Source organism: Eubalaena glacialis, chromosome 7 (genome assembly GCF_028564815.1).
Source record: "Eubalaena glacialis isolate mEubGla1 chromosome 7, mEubGla1.1.hap2.+ XY, whole genome shotgun sequence".
NCBI lineage: Eukaryota > Metazoa > Chordata > Mammalia > Artiodactyla > Balaenidae > Eubalaena > Eubalaena glacialis.
This window is the reverse complement of record NC_083722.1, coordinates 35,361,071-35,376,056: the sequence shown is the minus strand read 5'-3', so window position 1 is coordinate 35,376,056 and position 14,986 is coordinate 35,361,071. Positions and strand designations below refer to the sequence as shown.

At 52.8% G+C, this 14,986-nt stretch overlaps 1 protein-coding gene across 8 annotated transcripts in view; it reads right to left on the bottom strand.

Moving 5' to 3' along the window:
- Nucleotides 1-87: 87 nt before the first annotated feature.
- The window catches only part of MOCS1 (molybdenum cofactor synthesis 1), a 42,961-nt gene continuing 28,062 nt past the window's right edge, over nt 88-14,986 (bottom strand). For 3 of the 8 annotated variants that reach the window (XM_061196265.1, XM_061196266.1, XM_061196270.1), the window contains exons 4-11: nt 10,150-10,314; nt 7,844-7,905; nt 7,440-7,551; nt 6,916-7,028; nt 6,303-6,413; nt 3,885-4,005; nt 3,345-3,392; nt 88-1,421 (exon numbers count right to left, since the gene is read on the bottom strand). In XM_061196265.1, the coding sequence (XP_061052248.1) occupies nt 661-1,421; nt 3,345-3,392; nt 3,885-4,005; nt 6,303-6,413; nt 6,916-7,028; nt 7,440-7,551; nt 7,844-7,905; nt 10,150-10,314 (1,493 nt within the window). In that variant the 3' untranslated portion in view covers nt 88-660. Of the gene's footprint in view, nt 1,422-2,060; nt 2,130-3,329; nt 3,393-3,884; nt 4,006-6,302; nt 6,414-6,915; nt 7,029-7,439; nt 7,552-7,843; nt 7,906-10,149; nt 10,315-14,986 lie in introns of those variants that run through there. The other 5 variants (XM_061196271.1, XM_061196273.1, XM_061196268.1 and 2 more) reach the window with 3 other exon arrangements.

Sequence of the window (14,986 nt, the reverse complement as noted above, 5' to 3'; positions counted from 1 at the left end):
TTCCCCCAGGGGGCGCCGGGTTGAGGGGTGGGCCTGCCATCACAGTGGCTCGGTGCCCTCGGCACAGACACAGTCCTCATTCTTGCATCCCCCAAATGGGCATCGTGGCTTTATTTTGTGCACTGTGAGGGTGAAGGCGAGCTCCATCGCTCCTTCTCCCCTGGTGTGTCCCAGGACAAAGGGGTGCAGGTGGAAAGGCCGTGCGTGGGGCAGGTGTGGGAGGTGTGCTTGGCCAGGAGGCCTCAGGGCTGCGGCCCACGAGGCTCCTGCTTAGGAGCCCTTGTTCCCTCCCGGGGAAGGAAGGAGAAGAGAAAACCCAAGAGAGAAGGGGAGATTATGGGCTCGACTGTCGGAGAGAGTCCACAAGTCACTCAATGTGATTTTGGGGTTATCTAGCCTTGCTCGCTGCGGCCAGCCCCCTCCCACGACCTTAGTGAGGGTCTAGGAAGGCTGACGGGCCTGCTGGTTTCCTCTCGGAAGAAAGGAAACCTCGCAGGTCAGTGTAGGTCATCGAGCAGTGGAGGGGTGGGCTGACCTGGGGTTCCTACCAGTTGAAGGTAACTGGTGACGGGGTGAAAGGAACTTGACATCTTTCCCTCGGCTGAAATCGCATCCCATCTCTTGACCTTGCTGGGCCAGGGGTGAGAGAGGGCAGGAGCTCTACGTCCGATGGAAGTCCCCCCGCTGACCCCCGGTCTTGCTGACGAGCTTGATCTCCGCCAACACGATGTCCCTGCTGACGGCCTTGCACATGTCATACAGGGCGAGGGCGGCCACGGCAGCGGAGGTCAGGGCCTCCATCTCCACCCCAGTGGGGCCCCGAGCCCGGCAAGACGCCCGGACCACCACGGCGTGGCGCGTGCTGTCCAGCTCCAGCTGCACCTGGACGTGGCTCAGGGCCACGTGGTGGCACAGGGGGATCAGCTGGCTGGTCAGCTTGGCCGCCTGGACGCCTGCCAGCTGGGCCACCACCAGGGCGTCTCCCTTCTTTAGCTGGTTCTCCTGGACGAGCTTGTAGGCCACAGGCCCCAGGAGGACCACGGCTGAGGCCACGGCCACCCGCTCTGTGTCTGGCTTCCCACCCACGTCTACCATAGCCGCCTGTCCTTCCCTGTCCACGTGGGTCAGTTGGTCTGAGGTGGGCAGAGGTCCTGAGGGGGTGGCAGAAGCCCGGGGCTCTGGGCTAAGGCACTTTGGGTTGGCATCTGAGTCGAGGTGGGAACCGTAATGTCTCTGAGGGAGGCCAGACCCCAGCCACCGCTGGGCGAGGAGAGGGATCTGGGGGAGCCGGCCCCCTTTCCACAAAGTCACCATCTGGCTGGAGAAACTCACTCTGTGTCTCAGACCCTGAACATGGAGGGAGTCCCTGAAGGAGATGCTTGGAATGGCTGGTGGGGAATCTTGGCACATCAAAAATAACTCTGGAAGGAAGAAGGAAAGGAGAAGACTCAGTCCAAAAGGTAGGTCTTTTTCCCACCTCCCTCCCCAAGCCTCTCCCCACCAAACCCCGAGTTCTCCCTTTCACGCTGGGGAAAGCGGAATGAGGGGCGAAAGGCACAGCGAGAAGAGAGAGAAAAGAGACGATACACAGAGAAGGGGCCCCGGAATAAGATCGTGCAGCCCTCCTCACCAGGAGGTACACAGGGCAAGGGTCCCGCAGGCTCTGCCTGCCCTGCAGTGGGGTCTGTGGGTGCTCCCACCTGGGCTCCCCTCCTCACAACTTTCCTGTTGCCCAAGTTCTCTTAAGAAACACCTAAGGTCTGAAGACTGAAGCCTCGATCAGATGACTGCTCTGTCCCTTCATTTTCTTAAAACGATAGCGAGGCCTCAGCCTGAATTACCAATTAGTTACTCTCATCTTCACATCCTCCGGGAAGGGCTAACAGAAATCATATAGTTTATGGACAACATACTAAGGTAAATATTTAATCTATTTAAACAACATCTCAAGGACATCAGAAGCATACACAAAGCGACAGGCTGATTCGAATGGTCCCAGGGGCCTCAGGGACCCTGCAGGCTCTTGTTACTTAAAGGGTGGTCCAGGGACCCGCGGCACCAGCACCAGCTGAGGACTGTTAGAGATGCAGCCCAGACCTCCCGAATCCGAATCTGAAATAACAAGATCCCTAAGGGATTCACAGGCACGTGAAAGTCTAAGAGGCCCCGTTCTAGGCAACTCTTGGTTTTACAGAGATCAGACCACTTTAGTTACTCTGTATCCTTGACAGTATTATTATTGCTTCTGAAGCAATGAGGCCTCCCAACTTCCAGCTTTCCATCATGCTCTGGCTCCCCTACCTTGTCAGTGTCAGAGGTACAATTATCAAGGCATCCCCCACTCCTTGCCATCAAGGCGTGTCAGCATGGGTCAAGGCCCAACACAAGAGGATGTGGATGGTGGAGGTGACAGCAGAAGAGAGGTGACACAGTCTTCTTCCTAATGGCATGCTGTGGTGAGCCGCCCTTCCTTCTCTGGGTGGCTGGTGTGGTCCCCGGGCTGTCTCTGGCCCACATGCCTCAGGGCTCACTCTGCTCCAAGTGCTGGAGAAAAGAATCCCTTCCCCTGGTTGTTCTCACTGCTTTCTCTTGCTTAGGGCACAATTCAGGGGCCCAGATCTGGCTGTGGCCAAGGGGGCGAGGCCTCCCCTGCTCTAGCCTGGGCATGCGCCAGAGGGATAACAGCATCCCCAAAGCTCCGCATGGACCAGCTAGTTCCCCAGGGTTAGAGACCACATACGGCTCAATAAAAAGGTGTTTCTGTTTGAAGCATCCTATGCACATAAGAGACGCCCTGGGCACATAAGTTCCCCGGGAGTTAAGGAATTGGGCAGTTGAGATCCTGGCTGTGTCCTCCCTAGAAAGCTGAGTAGCACTCTTAGCTTGCATGCCTAAGCGCTGCCCACACAGAAGCGTAACAACACAAGGACCAACGGGCACTAATGGTCCGGACACGCGCGTGGTTTGACCCACAGGACGGAAGGGAAGGGACGCCTGTGACTGTATCCAAGCTGGGAGATTCTAAAGCCGAGGACAAGATCTCTGTCTTACCCAGAAGCTCCGTTTTCAGGGGACAACTAACATAGCGATCATCAACCTGGAGGACCCCCCCAACCCGATTTCTGGTGAGACAGAATGATGATTTCTGTGGCATTTGCAGTAAGAGGGAGCCAGGGAAGGGAAGAAAAGCCACAGTAAAGGCTTGGGGGGGTAGGAAAAGGTGAAGGATGAGAACCTCAGGATGAAGTGCAGGATCAGGGTGGGGGTCGCCTATAGCAGGGGCCCCGCCCCACGGGATCCCCCCGTGACAAGGGTGAGTGGTTACGTACTGATGGGTCACCCACCGATGAGGATCATGGGCCGGTTCTTCATCTGGGAAATACTGAACATGCCTGGGGCGAGGGAAGGGTGGGGAGGGAGAGGAGAGCAGGGAAGCGGGGAGAGAAAGAGGGTGGGGAAAAGAGTTCACTGAAACGGACGATGGACACAGCGGTATGACAGCCCCGTGGACACGCACTCACCTACCGCACCCTGACAAAAAACCCCTGCCGTACACTGCAAGGTCGCCCATGATGGAGCCCGTAACAGTTTTTGGATGCCAGGACCCTGCCCTCCCTGTTAGGGATGAGAGAGGGGCAATGACACCCCTCTTTCTCCACCACCCAGTGAAACAGCCCGAGAGAGTGTGGGGTCCCCCGTCCTGTGCAGGCTCTGCTCTGCCAGCTTCCCCTGGGAAGGAGAAACATCAACGCACCCCAAGTCTAGAGGTCCAGCAGGAGTGATGGAGAGCACGGACCACACTGAGTGCCACTGGCTCACTCCAGACCTCCCTCCTGCTGACAGTGGCCCACTCACCACCCAGCCTGGCCTCCCCGCCCCCTTACCTGCATGCTGCCGCTTCTTCCTGCCCACGGCAGCCCCGATGATGCTCAGCAGCTCCTCCTCAGAGGCCCCCGCCCGCAGGTGATCCCGTAGAGATACCTCTGAGTTCCCAAAGAGGCAGACCTGGAGAGGTCACACTGCGGGTGAGGCCAACATGCCCCCCTCATCCTGAGCCTTGGCCCCCAGCCTTGGAGCCCCCCTGGGCTGGGCATGAGGGCCTCCCGTGGCTGGTCATACTCAAAGCAGGTCTTCCTGCAATGAGGGGCCGAAGGTGCTAGATGGAGGAGTCGGAGGGGCTGGAAGGGCAGGAGGCAAAAGCAGACACACCCCAAGGCCTGCATCTGACTTCCGGTCATGTTTCCTTCAGCGCGTGGCGTGTACTTGAAAAAAACCAAATAACTGCCAATGGCAGATACGGCACATCAAAATTTAGATCCACACCTTCTCCTGAGACATTCCATGGCAAGGCCTCTTCATTGCCATGAGGACAGACCCCAGTCAGTGGGAGCGGAGTCCTGGCAGCCCCTCCAGACCTGGCACGTGTATCCACTTCCCCCGATCCTCCTCCAGTCCCTTTGCTCCCGGACCCTGCCCGCCTGCCCCTGCTCTGCTCTGTGGTCCCTGACTGGGGGCTGAACAGCAGAGGGCTGGTGGAGATGGCATCCTGAGGTCATTCAAACTTGACTCAAGGCTCCCCTGATTCTGGGAGAGGCTGGGAGCTCTGGGGGGCTCGGGGTGGATGGGGCAGTCCCAGAAAGTGGGACACCTACTTCCTCCCATGAAGCCCCACAAAGCACCTACCACGTGTCAGCTCTGTACAGGGTGCTGTGGGCATAGAAGCACATTTGACAAGCAGAGACCATCAGAGAAGCTGTGAACGCGATCTGAGCGGAAGATACACCCACTTCCCCGAGCTGGTCAGTCCCCCTTCCTCGCTCCCCACCAGCCCCCAGGTTCCTCTCTCTGCCCTTCTCTGAAACCGGAGCCCCCCTCCTGCTGGCTTCCGCCTGGGTTTGGCTGATGGGAGGTCAGAGGGTGAGAGCAGAGAAAGGCCGGGCACTTCTCGGCAGTGGTGCTTCCGTCCACAATCACAGCCCCAGCCAGGCGGCCGCTCCAGCTCTCCTGGGAGCCCAGTGACGCCAACTCCGCCCTTGCCCCTTCCTCCCAGGGGTGGGACGGCAGTTTGCTGCTGCTCATACAGTGCCCTTACAGGCCCCCTTAACCCTGCGCTATAAACAGCCTCTTCCTCACATTCTCCTTAGAATCCTCCCTCCACCTCCTGCAGGGGCGTGGACCGGACTGACTGACACAGTTACCACCGACTGTCCGCTCAGTCCTGGGCCTCCAGCCCAGAAAAACCCCTCGTTTTACAACCACCTGCCGCACAGTTCCTAGCGGGTGTCCAGCCTGACGGTCCAAACCCACCCACCAGCACCCTCGCCCCCGATCCCAAGCGGGTCCCAGAGCTGACCGGACAGCCGGGGGCCTCTCTCTCCACTCACACCTGCAGCTCCAAGTTCTTTCACTCTTCCTTCCCACCTTCACCTTAACTCTTACGTATCTGGAACATCACTAAGTGGCCATCTAACTGTCTTTCTATTTCCAAGTTCAACCTGGGAGTTATTCTTCCTAAAACATGAATGGGGGATCCTGCCTCCCCGCCTTGTATAAAAACTCTGCCCAGTGTCCTCCTGTCAACAGGACACACTCTGCACCTTGCATGGGGTCACTCAAGCCCTGCACGAGGTGGCCTCCCCATAGCTGACTTTAATCTGCCCTGGCCAAATCAGGATGAACCCCAGATACGCATGCATCCTCCCCCCCACCCCCCGCCCAGTCTCCATGGCTCACTGAGGTCCCTGTGCGCTCCCTCCAGGTTCACCACCAGAGGCCTGTCCGGCCCCTCATTTGATGAAGAATCCTGTGCTGCCACCCATTAGCTCTTTGTTTGGTCTCACAGGGAGTCTCTGTGGCCTCACGGAAGATGGGCATGTCCGCACCTCCCTTCCACCCACCCGTCCCCAGGGCTGAACGCACAGCATGTGCTGATGAGATACTAGATACGAGTAACGGATGCTGGTTTCAGGAATGAACCCCTGGCCTGGTGGGAGGGGCCAACCAGGGTGGCGGCTGGGGGCAAAGGGCACATCGATCCCCGCCCAGCCCTCCCACAGCACTGAGTCCTGGAGAGTGGCTCCTGATCAACCAGGGACCCGAGGAAGGAAGGAACCAGGATGACGGTCCCATGGCAGCCACGAATTCACCTTGATCTGCTGCTCCCACGACCCCCCATATCGGACACTATTTCACCATCACCCCGTGTACCCTGCTAGCCTCACCTCCAATCAGGGGGCATGGGTAGGAAGACATAAACAGAGCGCAGAGGGGACAGGGGTGCCCGTGGGGAAGGGGACACTCACCTTGAGGTTCCCATCAGCTGTGATTCGCAAGCGGTTGCAGGTCCCACAGAAATGCTCAGACATGGACGTGATGAAGCTGACTCGGCCTCGGAAGCCAGGGATTTTAAAGGCCTGTGGGTGAGCAGCGGAGGGGAGGGGTATGGGCAGCTGAGTGCCAGCTCTCTCCCTGACATCAGAGCCCTTACCTCTTGGCCCTCTCCCCAGGAGCCCTGCAGAAAGCAGTCCCCAAGGCCCTCGGACAACAGAAGACTCCAGTATGAAGCCCATGAGCTCTCCGCCTGCACCTGGCCTGCCCAAAACAAAGGCTACTAAAGATGCAGGAGGAACCTGAGGGCAGCACGGCCAGGGACAGCCACGTGGAAGAGCCAGACAAGCACCCGCTCCACCACTCAGTTCAGTGCATCCTACAAGTTCCTTAACCCCTGCCCCACGTCGGGCCTGCTTTTGCGTCAGTGAAGCAGGGAGGCTGCTATGATGGCCCTGTAACACTTCCTGCTTAAAAGGCACTGTCCTGCATCACTGACTCCACCCCCAAAGCAGCCCCTGCCAGCTCTCCCGTCCTAGGGTGGAAGCACCACCTTTCTCCCAGCCCCATCCCTGCCCTCCCGCCAACCTTGGCTGTGCTGGATTCCTCCTCCGGCAGCTTCTCCAGCTCCGGCCACTGCTGCCTGAGGGTGTCCAGCATCTCCTTGTAGCTGACCATCTTCTTGAAGTTCCACTTGTTGCCTGTATTGGGGGTGGGAGCTACTGAGTCACAGGCTGCGGGGACCCAGGGGCTTCAAGTTCACCCTCCCACAGCCCAGGAACCAGTTCTCCGCCGCCGGGCCAGGAGGGCACAAGGTGCCTGAAATGGGTGGATGGAATCACAGCCATGCCCACTCTGAGAAGCCTCCGACCCCCATCGCAGCCCCGGTGCCTGCCCAGGCCCCTCCCCACCATCCCTGGAGAAATTCCTACACACACAGCGGGATCCGGGGTCAGCAGCACCCACAGGGGCAGCCAGACCTTGTCTGCCCTACTCAGCCTTTCCCAGGGTTCTTGACAGCCCCCCGCCGTGCTCTCAGCGGGGCTTTGGTCCAGCTCTGCCGACAGGCCCGGCCTCCTCTTCCCCCACCCACCCCGCCCTGCGGCACTGACCGTCAAAGGGCATGTACTCTATGAAGCGCACGTCCAGGGGAAGGCCCTCGGTCAAGGCCACGAAGTCCGGGAGTTCGTCCTCATTCAGGCCTCGCATCACCACACAGTTCACCTGGTCCAGGGATAACGGGACCACAAGGGCTATCCCCACTGCGTTCTTTTCCAGGGATGACCCTTGTCGGGGATCTGACACGTGCCTAAGGCTCTCCACCCAGGGTCCCGTTCCTTGTGTCCCTCCCCCAGTTCTCCGTGGGTTGGAAGATTCCATGGGTCACTAGTTTTCTCCCCTCCCTTGTGGGGAGTGGGGGGCAGGGCTGGATGGAGCAGGCCAGGAAGTGGTGAGGGGTACACCGCAGGTGCACTGGCCAGGGCTGGGGGCTGTCTTGGGGCCAGGAAGTCCTCACCTTCACAGGACTGTAGCCCAGCTCAATGGCCTTGTGGATGCCCTCCATGACCTTGCGGAAGCCTGTGGGGAGGGAGAGGAACAGGGTCCAGGCACTGCCTTCCTCTCCCCCACGTCCTCACACCCATAGAAAGCACCAGAGCCACAAGGAACCTCAGAGACCGCCGAGTCTGGGGACCAGACAGTAAATATTTTAGGCTCTGGAGGCCAAGAGGCAAAATTGAGGATATTATGTAGATATACATCATAAAGATTTTATTGACTAAATTCAGAATATGGTAATAATTGAGTATAATATTTGTAACACCACTCTAGAATGAAAGAGTGGAATTCTTTTTTGCAGGGATAATATTTTGCTTAATCGGGATTCATGGTTAATGTTCCCTATCATTAAATTCATTGCAAATGTTATCTGCAAAATCCATTCTTGGCTCGAAGGCTGTAAAAAAAACAAACCAGGCAGGGGGCTGGAGTTGGCTGGTGGGCTGTAGTGTGTGGACCCTGATCTAGGTGAACCCTCTCATAGTCCAGACGAGGAAACCGAGGTCCAGAGAGAGGCAGTGCTCAGCTGGGGGCCTCGCACAGAAGGCAGGTTCCCCAACTCCCTCCCGGCGCCTGCTCTTCACCAGTCCGTCCGTTCACCCACTCTTCATATTCTCACCGAGCACCTACCAAGCGTAGGTGCTGGGCCAGGGCTGGTGAGCGATTCCCGTGCTCGTGGCTCTCTCCTATCTCTGTGGTTAGTGCAGTAAATGTGATCCCAGGCTGGCTTCTCCTCCCCAGCCCAGCTCACTCATGTATCCAAACATGTGAGCACCTCCGGCATACCGGCCCCTCCCCCACCCCCAGCCAGCCTCCACCGTTTCCTTGCAGCATTGTCAGAGTAAGACAGCAGGAAGAGACGGCAAAGGAAAGACTGTACAGCTTTTACACAGAATGCCGTTAGGATAATCTAGAAGTTCTCTCTTCCGTCAAGCCCTCTCCCTCCAAAAGGAGGCAGGGGACACAGGGATACGAATGGGAAGGCAGATCTGGCATCAGGATCTACTGTCTCCGATCCTCATTCCAGGAAGGAGTCAAGGAGGCAGGGTGCATGGGGAAGTGGGGCGGGGGGTTCTGTGGGTAAAGCTCACGGTTATACCTTCCACTTTCCCACATCAGAGTCCCTGTGGTTCTCGACTGACATTCCTCCTCAGAGTAATCTCCCTTGATCTGAACACCCCGTTCCTCAAGGGCCAGCATGAATGCCTCCTCCTTGAAGCCCTCCCAGTCTCCCCCTGCTGGGAGAGAGAGCCCTAGAGAGAAAGAGTTCTCTCTTCCTCTCTGAAGTGCTTGAACTGACACCACAAGACAAGCAAAGGTGGTTCCGTGGCATCACACCTTTCGGCCCTTCGTAGCCTGTAAGGCAGGACAGTGTCCTGTGGGTCTGTCCCCTCCACAGCGCCTGGAGCAGCCCTTTAGAGGGCAAAGACCCGCCCCCCACCCCCAGCACTTCCTCAGCACACTGCCAGATATAAACAGGAAGCCACACGCTGGGGGAGGGGGGAAAGAGGAGGTGGGGCTGAGAGCTGGAGGCTGTTTCCAGAGAAGCAAGAGGGAGAGCTGGGTCTCCCCGGCATCTCTCTGATCCTCCAGAGAGGTCTCAGTAATGCACCACCCTCCCCAAATCAAAGGGCATCTGAGCCCGTGCAGAACCTCCCATCCTAACCTGGGGCCCATGGATGGTGGGCACTGGCCTAGTGAGACCCGGGGCTCGGGCCCCTCCACTCTCCACTGCCACCCTCTCTGATGGAGCCTGGCAGGAGGAGGCTGTGGGTGTGCTTGCTGCAGGAAGAGGCTTACAACAGGATGGGCTCAGGGAGCATCCTCAGGTGCTGGGGGACCCTCAGCTGGCAGTGCTGGCCCTGTCCCTGGAACCCCAGGGCATCTGCTTTCACCCCAGGCTGCCCCACATTTCCTCAGAGCTCACTATAGGGTAACCAACTTGTCTCAGTTTGTCAGGGACCGTCTTGGTTTTAAAACGGAATGTCCTGTGTTCTTGAAACCCTCTCAGTCCTGGGCAAACTGGGGGCAGGGTAGGGGGAGGCTGGTCACCACAGCTCATTAGCATCCGATCCCAAAATGTCCGCAAGAGTGTAGCTACAGAGACGAGGGACCTTTAGCAAGACTGAGGGGTGAGGTGTAAATGCCTAGGCTTAGCTATAGCCCAGACACCAAGAGGGAGACCAGGCCCCTTGCACCAGCCACAGCTCCCCAGCTACGAGGGCCTGGAAGGGTCACCGTCCACCATGAACCCCATCTGATCACCTTTCCTGCGGACGATGAACTCAAACTTGGCTGGTACCAGCGTGTCCAGGCTGATGTTGATGGCACTGAGACCAGCTTTCTGAAGCTGAGGCAGCAGCCGGGCTAGGTTGATGCCGTTGGTGGTGATGCCAATGGTCCTCAGCCCTTCCAGCTGGTGGAGTTGTGCTGGAGAGAGAACAGGAAGGGGTATCAGCCTTCTTGCTCTTGGTGAGGCCAGGAGAAGGGCTAGAAGGAGAAACTCCGAGCCAAATAAGATGGATGGAGAAGGGGTTCTCTGCAGACCTCTATTAACCAGGCTTAGCTTAATAAGAAATATAAGAATAAGAAATAACCAAAAGATCAAACACCGAGTGCTCACTTTGCTAGAGTGCAGATGGGGTCAGATGGATCAAGGAGACCAGAGCCCAAAGTGCACACAGGAGATGGCTCTACACAAAGTGGGAGGGTAACTAGCTGCATCCAGCTCAGCAGTCACCTAGGCAAGGAGCAGGAGGGGCCCTGGGCCTGTCAAGGAGGTTGCCTGTCTGGGGAACTATATATGGATGAGTTGCGTACGCTGGTCTCCCTCCCATGCCTGTGAGCAGGAGGAAGGCAGCAGCTTTTACCCCAAGGCTACAGTACTTAAGCGAGCTGAAGGGGGTGGGGGCAGCCCTGAGTAGCTGCAGATACTCAGGAGACGGGATCCCTGGAGTCCAGAAGAACTTCACTTCCCTTCTCCACAAACTCAGGGGCAACCAGCATAAACAGATATAGCACTGACAGCCAGGCCAACAGAAGCCTTGGACACTGAAATGAATAGACAGCTAAGAATCAGTAAATATGGGCTTCCCTGGTGGCGCAGTGGTTGAGAATCTGCCTGCCAATGCAGGGGACACGGGTTCGAGCCCTGGTCCGGGAAGATCCCACATGCCGTGGAGCAACTAAGCCTGTGCACCACAACTACTGAGCCTGCGCTTTAGAGCCCGCGAGCCACAACTACTGAAGCCTGCACGCCTAGAGCCCATGTTCCACAACAACAGAAGCCACCGCAATGAGAAGCCCATGTACCGCAACGAAGAGTAGCCCCCGCTCGCCACAACTGGAGAAAGCCCACGCACAGCAACGAAGACCCAATGTAGCCAAAAATAAAAATAAATATAAATATAAAAAAAAAAAGAATCAGCAAACATTTTAAAAGAATGCTGTGATACAGGGAGGGGGAAGGGTAAGCTGGGATGAAGTGAGAGAGTGGCATGGACTTATATATACTACCAAATGTAAAATAGATAGCTAGTGGAAAGCAGCCGCATAGCACAGGGAGATCAGCTCAGTGCTTTGTGACCACCTAGAGGGGTGGGATAGGGAGGGTGGGAGGGAGATGCAAGAGGGAGGAGATTCAGGTTTTTGTAAGATGTTACAGAAAAACCCAAATGAACTTTTTGGCCAACCCAACAGAAGAGTGAAAGAGGAAGAAGGAAGGACAGAGATAACAGAAGATGACTCTTTCAAAAATCAGAGTTAGATAAACATAGATGAAAAAATCCTCAACAAAATATTATTAGGAAACCAAATTCAACAACACATTAAAAGGATCATACACCATGATCAAATGGGATCTATTCCAGGAATGCAAGGATTGCTCAACATCCACAAATCAATCAATGCAATACACCACATTAACAAATTGAAGAATAAAAATCATATGATCATCTCAATAGATACAGAGAAAGCATTTTATAAAATTCAACATCAGTTCATGATTAAAAACTCTCAATAAAGTGGGTATAGAAGGAATGATCCTCAGCATAATAAAGGCCATATATGACAAGCCCACAGCTAACATCTTACACAACAGTGAAAAGCTACATGCTTTTCCTCTAAGATCAGGAACAAGAGAAGGATGGTCACTTGTGCCACTTTTATTCAACATAGTATTGGAAGTCCACGCCACAGAAATTGGAAAAGAAAAATAAAAGGCACCAAATCAGAAAGGAGGAGGTAAAACTGTCACTATTTGCAGATGATATTATACATAGAAAACTCCAAAGACTCCATCAAAAAACCAGTAGAACTAATCAACAAATTCAGTACAGTTGCAGGATACAAAATTAATACGCAAAAATTCACTGCATTTTCATACACTAATAACAAATTATCAGAAACAGAAATTAAGAAAACAATTTACAACTTACAATTGCATCAAAAAGAATAAAATACCTAGGAATCAATTTAACCAAGGAGGTGAAAGACTTGTACACTGAAAACCGTAACACGCTGGTGAAAGAAATTGAAGACAACACAAATATTGATAAATGGAAAGATATTCTCTGCTCATGGATTAGAAGAATTGATATTGTTAAAATGTCCCATACTACCCAAAGCAATCTCCAGATTCAATGCAATCCCTATCAAAATTCCAATGGCATTTTCCACAGATATAGAACAAACAATCTTAAAATATGTTTGGAACCATAGAAGACTCTCAATAGTCAAAGCAATCTTGAGAAAGGAGAACAAAGCTGGAAGCATCATGCGCCGATTTCAAACCATATTACAAAGCTATAACAATCAAAACAGTATGGTACTGGCATAAAAAAAGACACATGGATCAATGGAACAGAATAGAGAGCCCAGAAATAAAGCCATGCACATACGGTCAATTAATTTACAACAAAGGAGCCAAGAATGGAAAGGACAGTCTCTTCAATAAATGGTGCCAGGAAAACTGCATAGCCAAGTACAAATGAATGAAACTGGACCACTATATTATACCATACACAAAAATTAACTCAAAATGGATTAAATCTTGATCTGAAACCATAAAACTCCTAAGAGGAAACAGGCAGTAAGCCCCTTTGACATTGGTCTTGGTGATGTTTTGGATTGGACACCAAAAGCAAAGGCAACAAAAGCAAAAATAAGTGGGGCTGCATCAAACGAAAATGCTTCCACACAGCAAACGAAATGAAAAGTCCACCTACTGAATGGCAGAAGATATTTGCAAATGATACATCTGATAAGGGGTTAATATCCAAAATACAAGAAGAACTCATACAACTCAACATAAAAAAAAAAACCTATTAAAAAATGGGCAGAGGATCTGAATAGACATTTTTCCAAAGAAGATACACAGATGGCCAATAGGTATATGAAAAGGTGCTCAACATTACTAATCATCAGGGAAATGCAAATCAAAATCACAATGAGATATCACTTCACATTTGTTAGAATGACTATGATCAAAAAGACAGGAAAAAACAAGTGTTGGCAAGAATGTGGAGAAAAGGGAACCCCTGTGCACTGCTGGTGGGAATGTAAATTGCTGCAGCCACTATAGAAAAGAGCACAGAAGTTCCTTAAAAAATTAAAAACAGAACAACCACATGACCAGCAATTCCACTTCTGGGTATTTATCCAAAGAGAGTGAAAACATTAACTCGAAAAGATATACGCATCCCTATGTTCACTGTAGCATTATTTATAATAACCAAGATTTGTCCATCAATGGATGAATGGATAAGGAAAACGTGGTGTGTGTGTGTGTGTGTGTGTGTGTGTGTAATGGAATATCATTCAGCCATAAAAAAGAAGGAAATCTTGCCACTTGTGACAACATGGATAGCCCTTGAGGGCATTATGCTAAATGAAATAAGTCAGACAGAGAAGACAAATACCGTATAATCTCACTTATATGTGGAATCTAAATAAAACCAAAAAAACAAAACACACACACCAAAAAACCAAACCAAACAATAATCATGGATGTGAACAATATTTATCTACAAGGATGTTGATCGCTGAGCAGTACATAATAAAGGGATGTGGGAAAACATCCAGATGGCCAACAACAGAAAACTGGCTAAATTATGCTTTGTCTAAATGATGATGGAGTATTATGCAACTAAAAATGACTCTGTAAAAGAATAAGTTAGGATGTTGGGAAATACACATGTCACATTAAATCCAGAGGGCAGGTTAAAAACAGTAATTGAAAACTAGGTGCGAAGAAAAAAGAAAGGAAGGTCGCCAAACCAAAATGTTAACAGTGGTTACAGCTGGGCAGTAGTGATACTATTTTTGCTTATCTGAAATAAACATGTATTATTTTTGTAGCAAGAAAATGAAAGTTTAAAGATAAAAGTTGTTGTTTTAAAAACAAAGAAAAGAACTTTCCTCTGGGACTCTGACAATACGGAAAATTTGTAGTAGTTTTTGGCTCCCTCCACCAAATCAACCCTGAAGAAACACAGAATCCAGGAACTTAAAAAAAAGACAATCTCGAGAAACTCACAGGAAGATGGACAGTCCTTTTGAGCTGGTATGGGGGAGGGGGTGTGTAGCCTGGGGTTGAAGGAGACTGGCAGAGAATGGAAGCAGTTAAAGGAAAGCAAGGCGGTTCAAGCTCTCTCCTTACCCTCATCCACTGATGCCTCAGAACAATCAATGCTGTCCGCTTCCTGAAGAATTTGGTGGTAAGAGCTCCAGAGAACTAGCTTAGGAGGTCAGCTCAGGGAAGCTGCCAAAGCCCTGCTGGGATTCATCCCTCCACCCTCCCCCTCCAAAGCCCCAGGACTGGTGGATTAAAACGGAGAGTAACTGCCTCCTTCCAAATCTGTTTCTCCCTGAGGGTTTGAAGGTGAAGGTCTGCAGACTGTCATATTATATCACTCCAGGAGGTGCCATTCTCATCATATTCTAAGTCAACAGCAACTCCCAGAGTTATGCAAGTACACAACCTGTGCTGTCCTACGTGGCCAGGCTGGTCACTGGTGGGGAGATTACAAACATGAGTGAATGACTGGGATTTTCTGGGATCTTGAGCTCACTGGGCCTATTGAAGACTAAGATCTGGCCTTAA